This window comes from Corapipo altera, unplaced genomic scaffold (genome assembly GCF_003945725.1).
Source record: "Corapipo altera isolate COAL_440 unplaced genomic scaffold, ASM394572v1 51, whole genome shotgun sequence".
NCBI lineage: Eukaryota > Metazoa > Chordata > Aves > Passeriformes > Pipridae > Corapipo > Corapipo altera.
The window spans coordinates 4399570-4422899 of NW_020884892.1; the positions used below are offsets into that span (position 1 = coordinate 4399570).

At 39.3% G+C, this 23330-nt stretch overlaps 1 protein-coding gene across 1 annotated transcript in view; it reads right to left on the bottom strand.

Moving 5' to 3' along the window:
* TG (thyroglobulin) overlaps positions 1-23330 on the bottom strand; it is a 148098-nt gene that overhangs the window by 102142 nt on the left and 22626 nt on the right. Inside the window, exons 16-26 of the mRNA XM_027645547.1 lie at positions 22905-23105; positions 18992-19201; positions 16624-16778; positions 15943-16099; positions 14516-14740; positions 9402-9551; positions 7682-7852; positions 3707-3829; positions 1888-2003; positions 1156-1264; positions 245-442 (exon numbers count right to left, since the gene is read on the bottom strand). Of these exons, the coding sequence (XP_027501348.1) occupies positions 245-442; positions 1156-1264; positions 1888-2003; positions 3707-3829; positions 7682-7852; positions 9402-9551; positions 14516-14740; positions 15943-16099; positions 16624-16778; positions 18992-19201; positions 22905-23105 (1815 nt within the window). The remainder of the gene's footprint in view (positions 1-244; positions 443-1155; positions 1265-1887; positions 2004-3706; positions 3830-7681; positions 7853-9401; positions 9552-14515; positions 14741-15942; positions 16100-16623; positions 16779-18991; positions 19202-22904; positions 23106-23330) is intronic.

Here is a 23330-nt window from a genome sequence, read left to right on the forward strand (position 1 = left end):
AGAACTATCCTTTCAAAAATGTCCATTTCACTCCAAGCGCAGGTTGCTACCTCAGGTCTTTATCTCTCTACTGCTCCAGACCAAGTCTGGGGCACTACTCAAATTCTGAAAACACCAAAAAAATGTCAGTGATGTCGAGACAGGTTGCTGACAGTGGTATGACACAGAGGTAGGTGTGCTGTGTCCAAAAATGAGTTCTACTCAGCATTGCTTCCCTGCTGCAGGAGGTTTTGTTGGGCAGTACCTCCATCCAGTGCAGTCTGGCTCAGGATGAAGCCGTCGCAGCAGGAGTCCCCACTGCAGAGCTGCCGACACAGGAGCTGAGCGTCCGTCAGCGATGCAGCAGCAGCTGAGAGCACCACAGAGTGATACACGCCAGACAGCACGTTCTGAAAACCAGTCCTCTCAAAGGCCTTGAGTCCAGATGAGTTAAATTCCTGTCCTGGATAGACAGAACGGGTAAAGAACGTTCAAGAGGAGCTCAAGGGATGCTTTCGGATCGCAAGCAGAGTGAAGCTGATTTTATGAAGGTTTTATGATAAAAGCTCTGTTTTAAAAGTCCTTTTCTGGACTTTGAGCTTCAGATGCAAGATAAGATCATCAAATGGTTTGGTGCCTTTCTATCTGGGTAGCTGGTCTGAATGCACTGCCAGCAAAGGGCTCCTAAACTGACATATGCAGTAAGGTTGGTAATATTCCCCTTTCAAGCAGTGCATTAGTAACTCCCAAATACAAACTTATCTCATTAAAAAAGTAAAATGTGTAATTTGGCCAGCATAACTGCATCTGCAATTAAGGCTTCTGCCAATTAGGAGGGTCACTAATAATGTCTTATATATACAAATAACAAATACTTAATAAAGAGAAATCATAATGCAACAGAGCAGAATAGGATAATACATTTGATAGAATTAGAGTATTTGGGGACTGCTTACTGGTAAAAGCTGTCAAAATGGCTTACAAAAGCTGTATTCCTAATTTCTAGGAAGCATGACATTGCTGTGGTTTCTGGGCTATCACTAAATGTTGAGCTCTCAAAAGTATTCTGCCTTCTTAAAAAAAGATGCTCCCCACATTCAATCGTGATCCTATATAATAGCAACTACCGTCTTGGGCACAGAGTCTAATATTAGGTGAATGATTCTCATCTGGTACCTCTCTTCAAATAGACCATCAGTGCATCTCTTTCTGGACTCCTGATATGAAGCAGGCAGCTGAGGCCACCAATGCCAGTGGCAGAAGGGTTCCCCAAAACACCTTGTACCTGAGACAGAAAACAGGCATGCACAATAAACACAACTGAATTGATTTCCTCTCCTAAAATACATTTTCTTTATTCAGAAACTCAGAGAGAGGAACTAGCACACACAGGGATTATTACCACCACAGCTTCATGTGGACATTTTTTATTCTATTAAACATAACTCACTTCATCAAAGCCACATTGCTGTGTTTAGAAGTAGTGAATAGGAAAATATTACAGTGATAAAGAGCACATAGTTCAAACCGTGGGCTAGTGGAAGGAACTTAAAAATTATGACTGTTTCAGGTGACATGATTACCAACCTGGATACTTCTAGTCTGAACTATCCAAATTTTAAATCAATCTTTTTAAATCAATCTGATTTCCTAACTGCAGGAGCCCAGCATGTTTTAGGAACAATAGTGCTTTATGATGTTTCAACCAAACACTGAGGCATCCAGATGTCACTTTTGCAAATATCTGGGTGTAGCTTCTTTACCAACTTGCCAGAATTGATTACTGCGATAGGGAAGAGCAATGTCCAGGGTCAGGTAACAGCCTGCCTTTCTTCTGTGATCTTGTCCACTTATATTGAACGTACAGCATTTTGATATACACATATTTTTAAATATGATCATTCTTACTAATCCAGAGGTGGTGCAGTTGAAGTTGACTTCAGCAGTACTGTATAATTCACAGAGAACTTCAGCACCAGCAGGAGTTACAGTTGCAAAGCCACACCCATCTTCCCTCTCGCAACCTGAAAAACAGAGAAGTCTCAGGTTTCCTAGCAATTTACATGCAATATTTTTGCTTCAAATTCCACTTCTTACTGCCACTTACCTAGTTGTTCATCTGCCTGTCAGAGTGCAAGCATGTGAATTTCATTAGCCAGATGAACTGAAGTATTCAACTATTTTACTAGCGGGTTAAGAATTTTAAATTAACTTAAATTCATGAAAAATGTTGTTCTTCGCCTGATAATATAAACAGTTCAGACAGGCCTAATCACCTACCCAAATATTTAATGTCTGTTGGATAATTTTGCTTGAGGCAGGACTCTCATGAACCACTTTGCCAGCACATCACATCTGCCTGATACAGTAACCCCTTGGCAAAGAGGTTGTGACAAATATCGGGGTGGTAGGATGGAGGGAAACATCAAATTCTTCAAATCAAATTCTTCTGGCTGCCTCTGCAGAAACCCCCTGGCCAGTGTAAGGGAGCAACAGCCATCCCTCTCCAGATTTAGGAGTGGCTGAAGTTCCTTCTGCCCTTACACACTCACTGTTAATTTGCTCCCACAGCTTTGCTCCTGGCACAGGTGAATTCTTTTCCAAATATCTTTAGCATAAAATAAACCAACTTAGAACAAAACATCATCAGAAATGTAAGCTGAGCTATCTGATCTCATGGGGACTCAGAGACAGAAAGATTAACCCTTACTCCTCAAACGAGCACTCCAGCAGTAGTATTTTGTAGCAGTGTCACCACTTACAGTGGATGTAACTTATAATGAAAATATGGCTATGGGCACTGAATCAGATTACTTGTCAAAGGGACATAATTTCCTCCCTAAATTCATTCTCAGGTTCTCTCAGTTCAGTTTCTCACTTTTGGAGGTCTCTGTTTTCAGAGGAAGATACAAGAAATCTAACAGTCTACAGCTAGGGGATAATCTGGTGCAAGCAAATCTTTCTAGTAACACATATAAGGCTTCACATACTCAGTTCTTAGCATGAGAGGTGACTGCTCCAGATAGACCACAGTATGTGACAGAAAGCCACTGATTTGTCAGACTTCTGTGATATCTGCCCTGCAATCAGGCAACCTGTGTTATTACTGTGTATTACTGTGGGGGTTTTTTGACATATTCCGTCTGCCTCCCTTCTAAGCCTGAGCATTAGCAGACACAAGGTGAGACTGACTCAAAGCATCCTGAAAGCAGTGAGGTGATTGCCCTTGATTTTAGAGAATTTTGAACCAACTTAAACCAGCAAAAATGATGTATCCAGATGCAATGTTGCACATAGACTGCAAGACTTGACAGAGGACTACCTTTGCACTCCTTATAATATCCTTCTGATCCAAGCAAAGAAGATTATTATTCTTTTATGTGCCGATCAGGTGATTTGGGAAGAGGTAAAAGCTTGGTTTTCATATATCTTGAACACCTAATCCTTCTTTTGTCTGCACATCTGCTAAGTCTGATGAATGTTTCTGGTTTAAATCTCAGCTCTCATCTGTATTTCAAAGTACAGATTACTTCTTTCTGAAAGAGACACCAATCTCTTCTCTGAACCAAGGTCACCAAAAGTTGTAAATATGTTGCAGTGAATTGGTGACAAACTGTAGAACATACGGTTCATGTAGGAACTTAGCTATAAGTTCATCGTATAAAAAGATTATTATTTTCCATGATGGTTAGTGTTCTCCCTACAGCTTTTATCAGAGTTTTCTCACCTGAAATGCACTGAAAATATGTACTTTGCAGGTCTCCTCCAAATGACTGAGATTGAAGAATCTGAGCTTTTTCTGATCCATAAATCAGACGGGAGGCAGGAACTCTCTCAAATTTTCTGAGTACTAAAAAAAAAATACAAAAAACCCCCAATCAGCTACTATTATCAGTTCCCATGCTCCAAACAGATTTACATGGAAATAAAACTTGAAGAATTCTGTACAGAAAGAGGGTTACTCATTAAATGATGTACCATAACCCACAGACAACACAGGAGACAGCTGGAGCGAGGATAGAATTTCTGCTTTGAAAAAAAAAACATTACAAGATTTTTTGAAAAACATGTAGCCAGGAGTGGGCTGGGAGTTTACATTCAAGTGAGGATTTCTCTTCCAGCAGCACACTTGCCATCTCTCATTACTTCTTCAAGACACTGAACCAACTATTGAGTCAAATGAGGAACCAACTTTCTGCAAAACAGCCACTGAAACAAGAGCAGTTGGTTAGGAAGGAAATCTAGGAGCCTTATCAGTTGTTTCCAGGAGCACAATAGCCTGATCTCCACTGACTTCAGGATCAGGGGTATATCCAAGGTAGTATGTCCTACATGCTGTTTTATTACTCCCTCATTTTCAACTTTTAAAACCTGACTGTCACTCTACTGACCAAACAGTTTTATCTGCTCCCTCTGCAATGGACCCACTGCACCCATGTGTAAGGATGTCCGACAAGCAGCACTATCTGCAAACCAGGAAAAGCTCATGGGGTCTGGAGACTCAAACCCCAAAGGTCATTAAATGGAGCCAGGAATCCATTTGAGTTCCAGAGGGTTTGGCCCTGGCTGTGGCCTGAAGAAGATCATAGACTGGTGAAGGGACACACAATGCCACCACCACCCTGCTCAGGTTGCTACTGCCTGTACTACCAGGGGAGTGGGCACAGTGTGTCCATGTCTTGATATATCAGTATATTTCAGTGAGCACAGCACATTATCCCTTCCCATGGCCAGGGGTTGGAACTAGACAATCTCTAAGGTCCCTTCCAACCCAAAACATTCTATGATCAAGGGAAGACCGTGGTGACACAGCACCATCCCTGTGCAAACTTCTCTAAATGCCCCAAGTGAAGGCAAACCTCTGGCTCATTGCAGCCAACACCTGGCCTAGACCTAAAAGAGGTAAGAAGCAGGAGTCCTGGTCTGATCCCAGCCTGTGGGAGATGTCTGCACGTGGAAGAGCTGGAGGCTCAGCCCTTCTCCCCACTTCACTCGTGGATGCAGAGCTTCAGCCGGAGGACCACAGGCCTGTCCCTGAAATGTCTGGCTAAACCACAAAATAAAAGCTGGAGGATCACAAGCCCCTGTCCCTGAAATGTCTGGATAAGCCACAAAATAAAAGTCAAAGGGATAAGTTCTTAAAACAATCACTTGTACTCTTACAGCAAGACACTCAGGACTAAATCAGAAGCAAATGTCAATTGCTGTCAGGGCTGAGTCAGCAGGTGCTTTTGATAAAACCATCATTTCTGCTTAGAAAAAAAATCAAGAGAGTTTGTCAAACACAAGAAAATCCTGGCACTCCAGCTCAGATGGGGACAGGGAAGAATAATGGTGTAAACAGAGGTGGAAGCTTTTTCCTTCCTAGAAATACAGGGCACCAAAATATAAGCATTAGCTAAATTCTGCACTAAACTGAATCCCTTCTGCATCTGCAACTTGAACTGATGTCTGGTTAAAAACTGTTCTCATTTCTACTGCAAAATTCAAATTACAAAATTACATTTTCAAATATTTTTCTTTTCTTCTGATTTTTCCCCCCTAATTCTGACTTCATCCTACCCTTACATTTTCAAGAGAAATCTTTTTTCTCTATTTTTCTCCCATATTATTGAATACAATAGGTATTAAATACAATAATATGGCAGAAAAGTAGAGAAAATATAGAAAGCTTAGTGAAACATGAAACTGAAAACATTGCAAAAATAATTCTTGAATTTTATTTTTTTAATATGAAGAAAGGTAAAAAAAATTGCATTCATAAAGGCATTTCACAGACTTAGTGTGGAGTAGAAATTTTCTGTCTTACATATTACTAGAGTAGAGCTGTAGGTCCTACTTGTGTTGCTGTAATCACAGAATCATAGAATACCCTGAGTTGGTAGGGACCCAGGGAGATCATCGAGTCCAATTTAGCCCTGCACAGGACACCCCCAAGATTCACACCATGTGCCTGAGAGCATTGTCCAAATGTTTCTTGAACTCTGTCAGGCTTCATAGGTTTGTTTGGGTTGGAAGGAACCTTAAAGATCTTCTAGACCCAATCTCCATATAATAAATGTTAAGTAATAAATGTTAAGTGTAAATGTTAAGTGGCCTAAAATATAAGAAGAGAGAGAATGATGAGAATGAGGTTGTTACAGCTTATTACTGTGCTTTCATAGAAGGCAATTCTTCTTCTGCCTGAAGACTCAAAAGCTGAAGACCAGCTGGGTTTTATTGATGCTGCCCAACCACCAACCTCCTGCCAAAGCAAGGTCAGCCTTCAGCCCCTGCTGTCTTGCTGTGTGCAGAATTCAGTCAAGGGAAATAGCAGGGGCAGGGGAAAAAGTAAAAGTAGAGATAAACAGTTTCATTTCATATAATGCTTTCTGGAAATGCAACATGATCTTTAAAAGAAAAAAAAAAAAAGAAATTAAATTAGCCTGTAAATTATTTTAAAAAAACCAAAACCACACAAAACCAAACCAAACAAAACCCAGAAAAACCAACCAGACTTTTTGGGTGTGCATGGGGCCCTGAACAAATTGATCTATTAGGTGTCATCCCTGCCCATGGAAGTGGGATTGGAACTAGATGATCTTTAAGGTCCTTGCCAATCCAAACTCTTTTATGATACGTTGCTTCTGGTATTTAAACGGCAAATTTTTAACAGTCACAAATACTTGTAGTGACATTTTGTAGCATGATCCACTAAAATAACCACAGGTATCTAGAACTGCTCCATCATGGACAGAATGAGAAATGCTCACACAGGAAGGCTAAAGGTGAGTAACAGGAGAATTGAACTCCTGAATCCTTTGCCCAGAGAAACATCCCAAACTGCCCCGTGATCAAGAGCAACAGAGGCTCATACCTCGTGTTTATAACTGTAATCAGTTTCTCAGTATGTACAGAGGAAAAAAAAGCTATTTTAACTGAAGATAGTTTTGCAACGTCTTCACAACTGAGGACTTTCATTTCACACTCCTTCCACTGATCAGACTTGTCATAAGACATTGTCTAATTCAAAGCACACAATGACATCAGTTTCTAAACAGAATATTCCATTAATTTCAATACCAATCATATGATGGGTATATAAAAACTTCTGGGAAAAAGCAAAAGCTTTGAGGCTGAGAGGTGTAATCAGACCTCACTGCGAACAGTCTGGGGACTGTTTGATGGATGACTTTGTTTTTTCAAACTTTTCATCCTTGAGAACCAGCATTTCACAGCTGTATTCAAGCAGAAGTAACCTTGCCCAGCTTGCAAGGATATGTTCACCAAGGCAGATATTTTACAGCAGGAGCTGAGAGAGTGATGCTATGTTGTGGCTGTGAGATCATTGCTGAAAATAGTCTATTTCCCAGGAATACACCGATGAAGGATAATTTTACAAGGAAATTAATAATTCTGCTTTTTTCCCATTAGCACTCTCATTATTCTTTTGGGTTTCCAAGCAGAGAGCAGGAGGTCAGCACACATCAAAAGCTGTCAGACATCTGAGAGTGCAGGAAACCTGCTCTCTCTCTTCTCTTACCAGAAATAACTTCCCGAATGTAGTCAAGAAATGAAAAACTAAGGAGGAATGTGGCTTCAGGCAGAGGCCACAACTATGGGAAAGTGAATCCCCAGAAACTGTGGAGTGATTGGTCTCTTCAAAAGGGGGTTTTACTTATGGAGGGTCAAAACAAATCCAAAACATTCTTCTGGCACTTACCCATGCACTGGTCATCTGTAAGGAGATCTTCTGTTCCAGGCCAGTCCAGTGCTGCTCCAAAGTTATTGACACAGAAGTATTTCTTAGTGTCAGGGTCTTTCTGGGAAGGTCTATACTGGCCATCTTCATCACATTGCAGACCCTGCTCATTGCTCTGACAGTATGTGATGCCTGTTACAAGTAAACAAGAAAAAAGGTACTTTGATAATGCTGTCACTGGATTTCACAGGATGCCAGAGGTTGGACAGGACCTCTGGAGGTTGTACAGTCCAACTTCCCTGCTCAGGCAGAGCCACCAAGAGCTGGTTGCCAAGGACCATGTCCAGATAGCTTTTACCCATCTCCAAGGTTAGAGACTCCACAACCTCCCTGGGCAACCTGAGCCAGTTCTCAGTCATCCTCACAGTAAAAACATGGTTTCTGATGTTCAGAGGGAACCTCCTGTGCCTCAGTTGTGCCCATTTACTTTGGTCCTGTCAATGCAATAGGACAATGTTTCATTGCTGTAGGACAAAAGTCCCCTTACTACAGCAGAGACTTCACTGAAAATTAAGCTAGGATTTGCACGGTGTTTTATGCTCTAAAACATGGTAGTCTCATTGTTTTTGTTACTTTAATTCATGTTTCAAACAGTTTTTGGATTCTCTGCCATGGATCAAATCTCTGTTGGTGTATCTCCAGTACTGTAAAGCAAAGGGGTACAGAGAAGGAATTGTATTTTCATACAGGTTTGTTCAGTGCCTGCTACAGTGGGTCTGCAGAATGCTCTGAACAACAGCACAAGAGCCATCATAACAATTAATTCAGAAAAACTTTTCAGACTTTGCAAGGAGACAGCAGGGAAAGAAAGAAAGCGGGAAGCTAATCTGTACAACCTGGGCTTTTGGAGAGGGCTGGTACTGAGACACAGCACACAGGTAAGGTGGAAACTAGGAGGGTACCAGATTTAGTAAAGAAAACTCCAAGTGCAGTAAAAAAAATCCTAAAAAGTAAACTTCTAAAGACACAAGCCCGACAAATACACAGGGAATACACATGGAAATGAAGAAGGACAACTTTAGGCAGAAACTAATTGATGTTAGGATGCATTAAAATAAAACTGGATTTTTTTATCCCACCTAAGAGAACAAATAGGTTGAAAGAGAACAAAGTAGACGATGACAGACCCGAGAAATCCATTCCTGCTACTTTTATTTTTATCCATAAGCTAATTCTGCAGACAAAACTGAATTTGGACTTAATAACTGATTTTCTGTATGGACCTGCATAAAAAAAATATGTAATTTAAGCTGAAATCACCAACTTTTGTGAACATTTGAATAGTTGCTTTGTGAGAAGTGTTTGTATTTGCAGGGGAAAGAGCTGCACAAAATCAGAATACTTTAGTGTTCATGAAAGCGGCAATAAATCAACCGCATATGAGACATTTCTCACTGATACCCAGATATCATTCCTGAGGACAATGAACATGTCTAAAGGAACCACAACATCCTGGATGAGACTGACCACTTGTTTCTCATGCATTTTTGGTTAAAACACAAGACAGTTTGTACTGCCTGTTCAAATGCCTTTGAATGTATGCAGAAGGGATCACATCCATCCAAAAAGCCCCAGAGGGAGGATTTCATTTTTTTTTTTAACTTACAGATGAATAAAAAAACATTATTAGTTATTGGAGGCCAGACTATAAAGGATATGGGAAAAAATGAGTTCAACTTACAGTGATCAGTACTGATTGCCCCATAGGAGTTGGTAGTTTTGCCCACAGGACACTTCATACAGGAGGAACGTCCTGTCTGATCCTGATAGTAGCCAAGAGGGCAGGGAATGCATTCATTGCCCTGGAAATGACTGCCCAGAGGACAAACAACTGCAAAGAGAACAATCACCTTATTACTCCTTTGGAATTCAACCAGTTTGGGCATTTGTACACATATGTGTGGGTGTGTATATGTATATATGAATATATCTTATCTTAGACTTGTCATAGGCTTCAAGCTCTTAATATATGTATTTCTAAGTGGTATAACAAGGGTAAACACTCCTTAAATGATCACTAAATTCATCAGTGACAGGAATACAGGTTGTGGTCTGTTGTCTCAGATCACCCTAAACTTGTTCTTGAATTAGTGCACATGAAGCTGTTCAGAAATGCCAAATCCAAGCTTGATTTCCGTTTGTCAAATCCATTTGTAATAAGATAATGCACTTTGTGGATAAGTTGTGAAGGAAAACAAAGGAAGACAAGCTACAGAGCAACTTCTAACACTACAGACAGAAACAGGAAGGCTCCTTGGAGTAGAAACTCCAAAACCATCATACAGAAACCCACCATATGGTAACACTTTCATTCAGAATTCCTGGTAATGAAATTTTTGTTAAGTACTTCCAAACTAAACAGTAATGGCTGGATTAAGAGTCACTAGTTGTGCACATGACAACCCAAATACAAAACAAAAAGATGTTCTTAGTCCATATAGATACGATTTTCAAAACAATCAGGAGCAATATTTCCAGCTGACCTGTTGCCTATTATGAAGAAAACTTTCTTCTGGGATGTCATGGAATACTGTCTTTCCCTCCAGAGCATTCAAATGAACATTAAAGCAGAAGAGTCACGGACACGTTTACAGGACAATACCTCTACTTGTTATTTCACAGCTGCTTTCCAGATGTAGATTTCCTTCAAAACACTATCAAATGTATATTTGGGGACTTGGACAAGGTGCAAAACTTCATTTCTTTTTTTGCCCTGCATCTTGGCAGCAGTTTAAGCTTGCATGAGCGAGAAACAGTAATGGAAAATTGGCCATCCTCACTACAACCCATATGATGAATTGCTGCTCTGGCCAACACACCAGAATGTAAATTAATTTAACTTATAGGAGCACCTAAATTATAATAGACTAAAAAGACAGCTAGTAGAAAAATTATCATATCTTCCTTCATCTGCTGTAAATGGTCCAATGGGAAGGTCTAGGATGATACAACTGCGAGACTGAAATTTTCCTTCCAAGTACATATCAAGGGAATTACTCTAGGTAAAACACATATCTAAAATCAATTACACAACGTAAAAAAATCCTGGATTATACATAATTCTCCTTTCACAAGCACATTATTTAATACACAAGAATGTCTGATACATTTTAAATAGTTTCCAACACATGAAAAAAGGATCATACTCATTGCAAATGAACAACAGTGGAAATTAAAATGAAATGAGCAATCCATGCCTAAATTGAAGACAAAAGCAAAGAATAAGGGAGACTCATTAGGCAATTACAGTTTAAAAAGGAACAAATTAAGCTTTTCAAACCTGTTTTCATAGTTTTAATCACAATGTGAAAGCAACATCTGTGTCTCCTATTATATTTAAGCAATTAAAATTCCCTTTCATCTCACGCATTACATTGGCAAAAGGACACAAAGAGCAGTAAAAAATCGTGGTGCAGAGATACATTTTTTAGACTGTAACTCTTGGAGGCAGCTGTACTTTCAGCCCCAGGTCACATTCAACACTATCCCATAGAAGTTCAGTCCGATCCTAGTAGTCAGACAAATCACCACATTGTACTTCTTTCAAGCTTTAACATGCATACATTTTGACAGTATAAGAAACTAGAGAACAGCTTTGAGCCAAAATCTCAGAGCTGGTTGTTAGCACTGGGCCCAAGCTTTGTATCCCTAAAATAGGAAAAAAGAAAATCAAATATAGAAATAAAAATAAACTCCAAATTTAATCCCTTGCTCCTGTACAGGAAATTTGGAAGGTCTCACTTCTAACTAGATTCGAGCTTCTGTGTACCAGGGGGGAACAAATGGCTCAGTAGCAAAATCCAGGCTACAGAGCAACTCACTGGAGTGACTGTACAGGGACACCTCAGTTCACAAGAGCCTCCTTTTACTTAAGATAGGCTCTCATTACACTAAGCAAGATCAAAACCTGTCACAACTGATCACTGTCCAATGCTCTTTCCTCCCTCCAGAAATACTGGAAAACTTTGGGATACCAGATTCTTGATCTAGACTATTAAAAATGAAGTCTTGAGCTGCTGGTTCAGCTATAAATCTAGTACGTTCTTTGATTTGGGTTATGTTCTGCTTAAAGCAATTCTGATAGAATTGCCAAGCATTTTAAATAATAAAAGGAACCAGTATAAAAATGTATAATAAAACAAAGCTAAGTTACAAACGGTCTTCAGGCTTTCTCCTGAAATAAATAGGGGTAGAAGAGTTATGTTTCTAAAGTTCTCCTAGACAGTTTCCAGCTCTCTTCTTTTTGACTCATATCTTAGCAAAGAAAGTGTCTTTTGTCTCATTAAAATTTAGCTAAAATAAAACTTTTACCTCCAACCCTTAAGGAGTTATATTCATAAATACCTGTGGCATAATGTAGCTCACTATAAGACTGACACTAAGAAAAAAAGTCACACAAGAAAAACTAACACATGATAAATGTGTTAGTTGCAGGTAGGAAAACATGAAACAAAGCTACAATAAATGCAAACCTAAATAAAGAGATTACTTTAGAGGAAATACATGAGATGAAGAAGCAGATTTATGTAAGCTGTATGTTCCTAGATGAAAGTATTAAGCTTATTGAGACCACCAGAAACTTGTTGCTACTAGAGCTGACCACGTCTCCTGAATGAAAGGCAAATTACATTGATCGTGAAATAAAACCAAACAAATAAAAAAGATCAGGATCTGAAAACTCAATTTGTATTTCAGCAACAAGTTGGAACAGGAAAGGGAAGAGAATAAAGAATCTCTGTCTCCCTCACACAACTTTGGTTTCTGTAGTCACAGGTGATACATCCTACTGATATAGTCTCCAGTAGAGATACAGATCCAGACAGGATGAATGATCAGGATATATCCAGATAGACAGATAGATAGCTGGTGTGGAGGATCGTGGACCAGAGCAGAACTTAAAGGGTTACCGAAGCAGAGGACATTGCCAGAACAGAAGAGAATGTGGCAGAAGGTGGGAAGTGTCTACAAGGTGCATGGAGCAAAAGGTCATGTGACCCAGAACAAGATGATTAAAGAAAAGAAGAAAGCGCGTTGAAAGCTGATAGGTGTAAAGATAGACATTAGTTGTTGATGAGTAGAAACATGTATACTGTAATTTTATAGGGCCAAGTATTGCTTATTGATAGGTTAAAGATGAAACTAGTTCTTCTATAAATAGAGGCCTGAAATAAATGATAGATGATACTCTTGCATCACACCAAGGGAGTCCGTGCCTTCAGTCGCTACAAGAGAGATAGACAGATAGATCTTAGAGGAAGCAGAACCTGAAATCCTAAATTCCCTGTTCAGAATAAAATATGCAGTCCTACTACACAAACCACTGTCCAACAGCAGGTACACCATGACAGGTTAGAGTACGAAAGCTCTACCTAAAGCTCTGCCAAAAGCTGGACCAGAAACTGTCTCCTTTCCGCATCTCTATAATGTCTGTTTTCTGACTTTTTCCACAGCCAGCTCATTCAAATACATATGAATTAACTCACAAGGTGACTAAATTCACTGCTTCCCAGAGGCCTTTATCCTTGGCAGGAAATATTTGGCAGAAAGATCCAATTCTTTGTAAGTTCTGCTCTAAGTGATGGATTCTACTTAAAATATAATGATACCTCCAATCTGTACAACACTACATCTTGTTAAGTAGCTGCAAGTTGTTACAAACTGTGGATTCTCAGTAGGAATTAATATTTTTTTCTGCATGAATCTGCAGTCAATTTACCCTTAAAGGTCCAAGCTGGAACCTGCAGCAGTTCAGAACTGATTCATCACTTGATTACCTTGCCTAGGCATCAGGAAATTCCCTGAACTTAAAGAGAAACATCACACCAATCAGGGAGCTAAGTCGTATTCTGGTTTACTCTTAGGATCTCTAAGTTAAGCTGCATAGTGTTGAAGTTCTCCCATCTGAAAATATTCCCCACATTGGAAAAACTATCCAATACTTGCCATTGTTATCTTACACATACACGTGGTACAGCTCTCCTCTGTTCTCCCCCTCCAAAAAAAAAAAAGGTAGATGTAGTGAATATACCCCAAACTGGCATAAGTAAGACACAGACTCATGGAGGACAACTGGGCCAACAAGACCAATCAGGGTTGCACTGTAAGAGAGTTGGCATTGATAGAAACAAGAGTAGAGCTGTTAAGTCAAAGGCAGCTTGTCAGCATGATCTGGTACCCAGGACAGCCAGGCAAAGCCGTGGGGAACCATGGAAAAGGTAGGTTTGGCAGCCCTAAGCAGGATTTTGAAAGAAAGGCAGCCTGTTCCAGGGAAGCAGACTAAACAGAAGGGAAGGAGAAGAAGAAAAGAGGGAAGAAGTATAGTCAGGTCTGGGTGTTGGCCAACACTGAGAAAGCTTCCAGTCTGAGCAGACTGGACTTGGCCCAGGAACTCATAATCTCAGGACTTTTGCCATTTCAGCATCTAGGTTTCTATTCTAGGTAAGATACCATCATCTGAAGCACTCACTACATTATCTTTGTGAAATCCTCTTATTAAGGATCACAAACACTACAGAATTACTATTATGAGACAGATCTAAAATAATGCCCCAAAATTTTTGCAAAACCTTCTGTACAGTGTCAGTGCCATGATGCCTGTTTCCAAACCATTGGCACGACACAAGGACTGAACAGTAAGCAAAGGACTAATTCCCATCTCTCCCCAAATTTATCATTCAAGTTGGTGCCTCACACCTTTCACATATGAACCATAAACAAAAGTGCAACGATTTTCTAACTTTGGCTTACACTGATTCCTGACAACATCCAAGAATGGAAAGCTTAAGTGAGACATACCACATCCTTGCAAGTTTGGGACTGCTTTCCCAGGAGATGAAATTCTTCGAAACCCACTTCTACATCCTAGCTGCACTTGTGGAGACAGATCAAACACTTCATCCCGGGGAAAATCAATTACAGAATCTGCTAGGAACTGTTTGGAGTCCAAATGCAGCACAAAATCACCATCCTTTATCTCTTTTATAAATGCTCCAATGAGATTTTCCCCAACAATTGCATTTTCTAAAGCGGGAAAAACACAACAAAATAGCATGAAAGACATTTCCAACATGGGAATAGATAACCACACAGAAAATTATGAACATGAAGTTAAAAACATAGGCAAGTGCAGAAATACAAGCATTTTAACAAACAGCAGACCAAAATGAATCTGTACAGTGTCTATCAAATTAAAGCCTTAATTTGCTTACTCTTCTTGAATACACCAGAAAATACCTTAAACAGAAAGACTTAAAGCTGCCTTAGAGGGTAATGGAAGCTGGAACATAAAGGAAGTTGATGGTGCCGTGACTAGAGCTCTGTCTCTTCCAAAACCATACAGTCATTCCGTGAAAAACCAATTTTAGTAATACAGGGACTTTATAGTCTGGTGAGGGTCAAAAAGGTAATGCCCTCAAAGAGGGACACTTTCAAAAAAAAAAATTAATATAAAATTTAATATAAAACCAAAACTGAACACAGGATTTGAAGTGTTGTCTCACCAGTGCTGAGTACAGGAGGACAACCACTGCCCTGGCCCTGTGGCCACACTATTCTTGATACAGGCTACTATTCTTGATATGCCCACAGAGGGTATTTGAACCTGGGATATGTTTTTAGTATCTTTTATTTTAAAGGAAAACAGTGATTGCTTTGAAAGAATTTCCTTATACCATCCCTAACTTGCATGGAAACCACAGCAAAGATCTGTCAGTTGATGCACAGTTGCTCTAGGATGTCCAAGGTAAGGGTCATTCTTTAGTGTCAAAGGCAATGCAATCAACAGAAAAAGGGGGAAAAGGAAAAAAAAAAAGAAAAAAAACAACTTGGAAGAAATTATTTAAATTTTTGACATGTGAACTGTGTTTCTCTGAGTACAATGAATAAGAAACACAATCTTTTCCATCACTGAGGACGTGACCGATGGAAATGAACATCTGGGACAGCTCAGCTCATGCCCAATAAAGTAATTTTCAGTCCCTGTTAAGGCAGCTGGGAGAGGCACTGCTATCTGAAAAAAAAACATTCAATTATGGCTCCTTTCCACTGTGTGGTCACAGCTTGAAAGGAGAAATACATCAACAACACCAAAATCTCAAAAACACAATACTAGTGTTATAAAGGCAGTGAGCATTTATAATTCCTAAGAGCAGACACAGGGAAACAAAACAACTAAAAGCAAATCAGGCTTAATCCACAGAAATATCAGAGGAAGAAAAACTCACCAATATCATGTAAGTCAGGGAGAGAAGCTGTCGGGATGTTTTCCAGCTGAGTCCTCCACGTGACATTCACTCCCAGGCGGTCTGTGCTCAGGCATTCAACATAGACAGTGGAATCATCACAGACAGAAACTGAGCCAATATTCCCAAATGCATTTACCTCGAATTCAGAATCAAATGAAATCACAGTTAGTCAATCTGAGAACTTTCTGGTTCTGGCCTTGCCCTATTCATTTGCAGTATACTATGCTCAAAAGTATTTACAAAAGTATGCTCAAACATTTACAAAAGGGACTGTAAAAACATAAGCAAGAAAATTTAATTTTAGCAAGTCATTTACTTACTGTTAGGATAGTCAAAATGCTCTCTTCCATTGAAACAAATTTTTCATAAATACTGGATTGATGTGATATGACTTCTATGGCTAGAACTAAGCTGATCTGCTGATGTGGTGTCAGTGAGACTAAAACTCCTATTTTCCCACTCATCTATATGAGAATGCTGCCAATCCTAACAGATTTCATGGCATGTTCTGTTCTTCCACCTCTCTCAGGCAGGCAAAGGTCTATGTTGTGGGTTTTTGGGGTTTTTTTAGTATTAAAAAACCCAACCAAAGAAAACAAAAATAAACAAACAACAACAACAAAACTCTAACACCAACAGAGAATAAGGAATTTAAATTACCTGGAGGTGACATAAACCACGAGCCTTCAACTCATCTAAAATAAATATCTGGAATGCCTGGAGTAATCCAGAGTAGTCAGAACTACATGTCTTCTCAGGAGGCAGGAGTAGTCGAAAGTGTGTTTGAGCTTGGACTGTTTGAAATAATTGGAGCTCTAAAAATAAAGTAGAAAGGGCATTTAGTAACCTCACTAATGAAGAACCTGACTTTCAGCATTACTTTGAGAAAAGACAACATTGATTTGACATTCTCATGTTGTATCAATAGCATCTTCCCATTTTTAGGTGAAAGCAGTAGAGTTGTCAGTAGTAAATAATAAGCAGCAAGAGACAAGTTTGATAAATATATATGTTGTGCATTAGGGAAAAAGCCACGTTATACAGCTATATAATAATAAAGAGATGTTTTACACTGGAGTTCTAAATCATTAATGATGATATTTCACAAGCTTTAGCAGATAGGAATTTCCATGAAAGCCGACATTATGCCAATACTTAGAAAAGAAAGAGGAAGAAAAGAATTATTGGCCTGTCGACTTTCACTTCTCTTACACACAATCATGAAAACACTCATATTAAAAAAGTAATTAAATGGTGAAAGAAAACATAACTAATTCTGATGGGGTTTTGCTTGTCAAACTAACTGTGAATAAGTTTTAGGAGAGAATTGATTTGATTGCATAATAATGGCATTGACATGGATGTCTAAGAAGAGCCTTCTGAATTTTTGATAGCAAATCAAAATGTTGCAAATAACACAAATCGATGAGGAATCTGTGAGCTCATCAGTCACAAAATGAAAACCTATTTAGTCAGTTTTTAGCAAGAGAAAAAAGATGCAAATTTCTTGTCTCTCCCAGAGTAACACTGATCCCAGGCTTCATGGAGGGTTTGTTATCTCAGATTCAGCACAACTGTCCTGCTGTCATTGCACTTCCAAAGGGAGCTGGCTCTTATCCCACCAGCCTGGACAAGCAGCAGAGCTCTCCCTCATTCACCTCCTCTACAGACTCTCACTGCATCACATACAAGTGCCATTGCTGGAGCACAATTCCCAATCTCTCACCCCAAAAACAAGCGTGGGAAAGCCTGGAGAGTTTCCAAGGAGAATGATGGGAGGGACCAGAGGACAGAAAAACCTGCTTCTTCCTGCAAGGCACGAACCCCTCTCTCTGCTTTAGTGTATCGGAGAGTATTTAAGAGCTGATTTAACCACAATCTCTACATGTATACATAAAGAACAGGCAATAAGATTTTTAAAATTGTGGACAATTATCCATTGGAACAAATTACTAAGTGTTTTGGTGAATTCTCCATTATTGTGAAGTTAATTCAATCACCTTCTGATGTGTTGGCAATTTTTTCTCTCTCCTTAAAACCAAATTATTGGGGGATGTCCTTGGCTTACATTAAACTTTATAGCAGATTGTCACATACTCCCCTCTGTCCTTACAAAGTTATTCAACTGCCATCAGCAAACATGGAAGTTATTTCATAGCATGCTAAAAAATCTAACAAACACAGTCACGGACAGACAAAAGTCTCAGTCTGAAATTTTAAAATTTAAAAACATTTGTGTTTGGAATAGAAGAGCTGAGTACAATTGGAAATGTGATAATATAAGAGTCCTGGAATGAGTTTAATCCATTCTGGAGATTGATTAATGGGTTTAACCTATTTTGAAAATGAAAAGTGACTGCAAACTAGACAGCAAAACCTGCATTTCTCAAAGTCCAGCACTGCTATAAATTGCCATTTTTGATCAGAAAATGTCTCTATTTGAAATAATTGAAAAGGTCAACATTAGTACCCAAGTACATGAGTTCTGAATACACAATCAATTCTTCCAAGAATTAAAGTGACATTTTTTTCTTGAAAGCAAAATGGTTTGAAAAACACCAAAAGCCAGTGAACAAAGACAACAATAATCCTAAAGAACAGGCTGCTGCTGCAAAAAAGATGCAAATGTAACAGTGACTTGATTATGCAAATAAACAGTCAAGTTCTGCCAAATTCAAACATCTGGCGCTCATCTGTTCTTCCAGGACTAAGTAGTTCCATCAGAATTACTTATGGTGCCAGCATCTTTTAACTAACAAAGAAAAATCTGCAAATAGATTGAATAGCTATTTATAGCTATATTATTACAGGCAAGCAGGGCTGTTTCTGGTGCAGGGGCCAGCCAAGAGCCAGAGGTGAGGATGGCAGAAGACAGGACCAAACAACTTCACCTCAATTTAGCAACCCCCGTATAACTGTTACGCCCCATTATTGTCATTCACACAGCAGTTTTCTGATGAAAGCTGATTTTTGTGCATCTGTTTACTCTGCTCTGAGCCCTTCCCAACCCCCAGCAGCTCTGACATACTCTGGCAGGCCTGGAGGAGTGGGGCAGCCTGGACCCACTGCCGCTGCTGCACATCACACTGGAAGGAGGTGCTGGAAGAGGCACTGTGGAAGCCCTGACGACACATTAGCTGGCACTGCTGGACACCTAGAGCTTGTCCAGAAATGTTTTCACAAAGTACAGCTCCGTTGGGAATAGACGAGGCACCGAAGGGCAGAGCACACTGCGGACCTTCACATGAGAAAGGAGATAGGTATTAGTGCCATAATATTATGACTTCTAGTAAAAAGTCCACAAAACCTTCATATCAGCAGGGAAAACCTAGACAGCACTCTCTGCATTTCCCACTCAACATCTTGGATCTGGTTTGATGTCAGTATGGTTCAGCTTACTGAAGCTGAGGAAAAGGCACATTATTGGCTTTGATGGGTAATGCATTGGGTCCAGAAAGGTAAGTGTATGGTTTCTAAGAACAGATACATTTTAAACAGCCATGAATAAACTTAAGCAGGAAATGAGAAGGAGATTTCTAACCATCAGCAGAACAAACCTTTACAAAAGATATCTAGTGGAAACAGGCAGGGCCAAAAAAATCTTATCTCAATTCCCTTCAGACTAAAGTCTGAAAACTTTAAGATCAGGAGCTCATGACTGTGGTGTCTTCAAGAACACCAGGATGTTTCTAGTGACCCAGCAGATTAGCATATACAGTTTATATATATAGAAATAGTAATATACAGCTTTGGAATTGGAGCACAGTTTTTCCTATCAACTCACTCTGCATCAGTACAATCATTCCAATCCTGCTACCCCACTGTAACAGACTATTTTAGCGGGTTAACTACAATGATAATTCATTTCTACTAATCAGAACAAACCAACTGCTTCACTCAGTATTAGCCAAATCCCAACCAAGCTACTAAATATATCCAGTAATTATTAAACATTTATGAGTTCTAGAGCTACATAACATAGGAATAATAAAAAACTTCCTTGTTTAGAAATAAATATAAAGAAAAAGATGTTATCATACAATTCATTTGCTTGGTGTATACATAGATCATTTTCCAAACTGCAGTGCTCAGATCAGCCCCAAAATCGCTAGTCACTGGAGGGAGGCAAACACTGATGATAGTTCAGGTCTGAGTCTCCCTCTCCCCTTCTGATGGAGATATGAAGATTAATTCCATAACTTAGCAGCCACCTCAGTTAAAGTTTTAAACAATGCAGGATGAATCTGAGATCCAGTGTGTTCAGCATATCTTTGTTTTCAAACCCTGTGTATTTCAATGACAAAATAAAAGGCTTTCATATCTGGCTGAATATCCAAATGCATATTTTTTTCTAAGTCTCCTTTATAGCATCATTTCTGCAAGAACTCTGTTAATGTGGCCACTACATTCCTTCACTTCAGTCATTCACTCTGTAGCCAGACTCTTTTTCTCAGTAGAGGTGGAAACCTGGCATCCTGGCTTAACAAACTTTTAATAAATCTCCCAAGATTTTAGGACCAAAAAGATATCACTGTAAAAGAGAGAGTAATACTTATCCTGACCATTTAAACTACATCCACAGTCATGTGTTAATTACATTAATATCTCTTTAAACAAAGTATGTAAAAACCACCTTGTGGTTTCTTAATTGCTCTAACATGTTTTTATATCCAGCAAGTCACATCCAGTCTCAGCTGTATGCTGCCACAGTCTTTTACTGCCACTTCCAATGAGATCAATGATTTCCTGGTGTGGTTCAGAGGTTTCAGTTCACCACCACTAATTTGCTCATTTATCCCTCTACAGATGTCACTTCATTTACTTCTGTTATCAAGCCTGCACCATTTTGTGATTCTTCTGTTTCTTGGTCCTGTAGAAGTGAATCATGATCCAGTTGAATATTGACACTTCTTTCACAGGTGATTCTAAAGATTTCCTCAAGGAAACTAACATCTCCAGGACCTTCTCTGGAAACCTTTCTCTCCTCTGTCTCTACTCAGAGTTGTGGGCAGTGGCATGAGGATGAGAGATGCCTGTGAGGACTACAAGAATACTTGGCATCGTCCCTCCAGTGCATGTCAACTAGAAGAAGTTGGATTCTACCTCTGATGGAAATGATTAAACTAATGAAAAACTTGCATGCACTGGGCACTGTGGATTATTACTTTCTGTTTACAGCTGTCTGTTCTGATGCTGAAGAAGTTTATCATATATTCCAACCAAAACAGTTTCTTTTCCTGATAGACAAGTAGTGAGAGAGTGTTCCTTTTTCCTGAATGATTATTAGTAGTTCTCGGGACTAGAGGTGTAAGGCTGGATAGAATGAGGAGAAAAGTAACTTTTTCTTCTTTATTTTTACACAATTACTAAGTTGTTTATCATGAAAAGTTCCATTGTTATTTCAAAATCCAGAAAAATAATTAAAAATTATTTCAATCTCTATGCAGAAAGTAACAAATAGCTTTCAGTTAAGTCAGATTTCCACTATATTTTCAAAGAAGTTCTCCCTCTCAGCTCAGTCTTTGAAAAAAGAAAGGTCATTAATCATTCAGTCAGTGTTTCCTCTAGGAAAAGTACAGCATTACAGGATCCCAAAAAATAACAGATATGCACCCAAAATGTAAAATCATCTTAAAGGCATATCTTGGGGTACACCTACATCCGCCTTAGAACATATTCCATAAATTCTGTTGGAATTCAGGGGGAAATCTAGAAAATGAGCTTTCATGGAGAGAAGGAGATATCAAGGACTTAACATTTACAACTAGTTTGAGTTTTGTCTGGAGCTCATCTCCTCAGGGCTCAGATGGGCATCTCCACACAACACCACAAGCATGGAGCAGATACAACCATGAGGTCTCCTTCTGGCTTCTCATAAAATCTCATCCTCCTAACTCTCCTTGAACAAGAGGGTTCAAAGAAAATTATGTTGGTGGTGGTTTCCAAGTTGACTGAGTAGCTGCCTAGTTGATTAAAACACCTTACAGGTAGCTGGGTAGACAAAGGCATTTGTATCATGGGATTGTAGAATCATTAAGGTTGGAAAAGACCTGTTAAGATCACTGAGTCCAACCATTAATCCAGCACTGCCAAGTCCCCACTGAACCATGACCCCATATCAGACTCACTACAGGCAACTGAAGTAATTTCTTATCATATGGTCTCCTTTCCCTACATTTTTGTCAAAAAAAGCCCGAACCAAACCGAACAAAATCAAACAAAAAGAAAGCCCACCAACAAAAGAACTATGGAAACAGCAGTGTCCTGAAGACACCAGTTGAAGGTTTTCTTTTTACATAATCACTACACTTTGGAGCACATTCTTGTAGAAAGTTTAATTAATTTTGCTACACTTCAGTGATGGGAAGATGTATAAAGAGCCACTGCAAATTAAATTTATTCAAATTCCTCCCATTTGGACATCTCACTGGAAACCCTGAGTGAATTCCAGTGTTTCACATCTCTGGTCACGCAGGAAATACTCTGTGAATATGTAGCATTTTGGCACATCCTTTTCACAATTCTGGTCACAAGCCAAGAGCTGGAATGGCAGAAGCATACATTTTTCAAATTTTATTTTAGTCAGCTGAATGGTTTTTAATCCAGAGCCAGCTCAGACTGGAATGGGTTCAAGTTTGCAGCAAGCTGTTCAGATGGACTTTATAGCTGGGTTTTATAGCTCAACTGGTTTGATTCAACCAATTTTATGAATAAGGAAAAGTCAAAGATCCATTCCCTCCTCCTTTTTCCCTGACAAAGCACCTGAAGAAAACTGGACATCGTGCCCGGGCAGGTCTGGGCAAAGATAAGAATGTTGCTTGAGCAAAAGTCTCTACAGGTCTGAAGAAATAGGATTAAATACAACTAAAGAGTGGAAAAATTTAGGATATGGGTTACGTTCCAGACCTGGATTTGCTCTCGTGCCTCAAGTAGGAACTCACTTGCACATGCTGGTCTTCCTCTGCTCACTCGTGTCCCTGGCACCTCCTCTCCATTGTCAAAGACACACCAGCAGCTCTCCTGACCCTGGTTGCACTGCACAGGTGAGAAACTTCCGTCCTCCCCTTCACACTGTGGGATGTAGCCTTTGGCAGCAACTCGTGAAACAGCTTTAGACTTCAGCATATTACAGAAACTGGGACCTTTAAAGAGAGAAATTCATTGCAAGTTACAGAAGAGAAGGCAATAAATTGTCCTAAAGGTTTTAACAGCAGTGCTGTCAGACTGTTTTGTTAGAAGGAAGAAAGATGAGTGATCATGAAACTATAAATAATTTTAATTATTACAGAAATGGGAAATTTTACTTCCACTAGAAAACAAATTTTTTTTCTAAAGAATAAAGTGTAAGTTATATGCGTTTACATGAA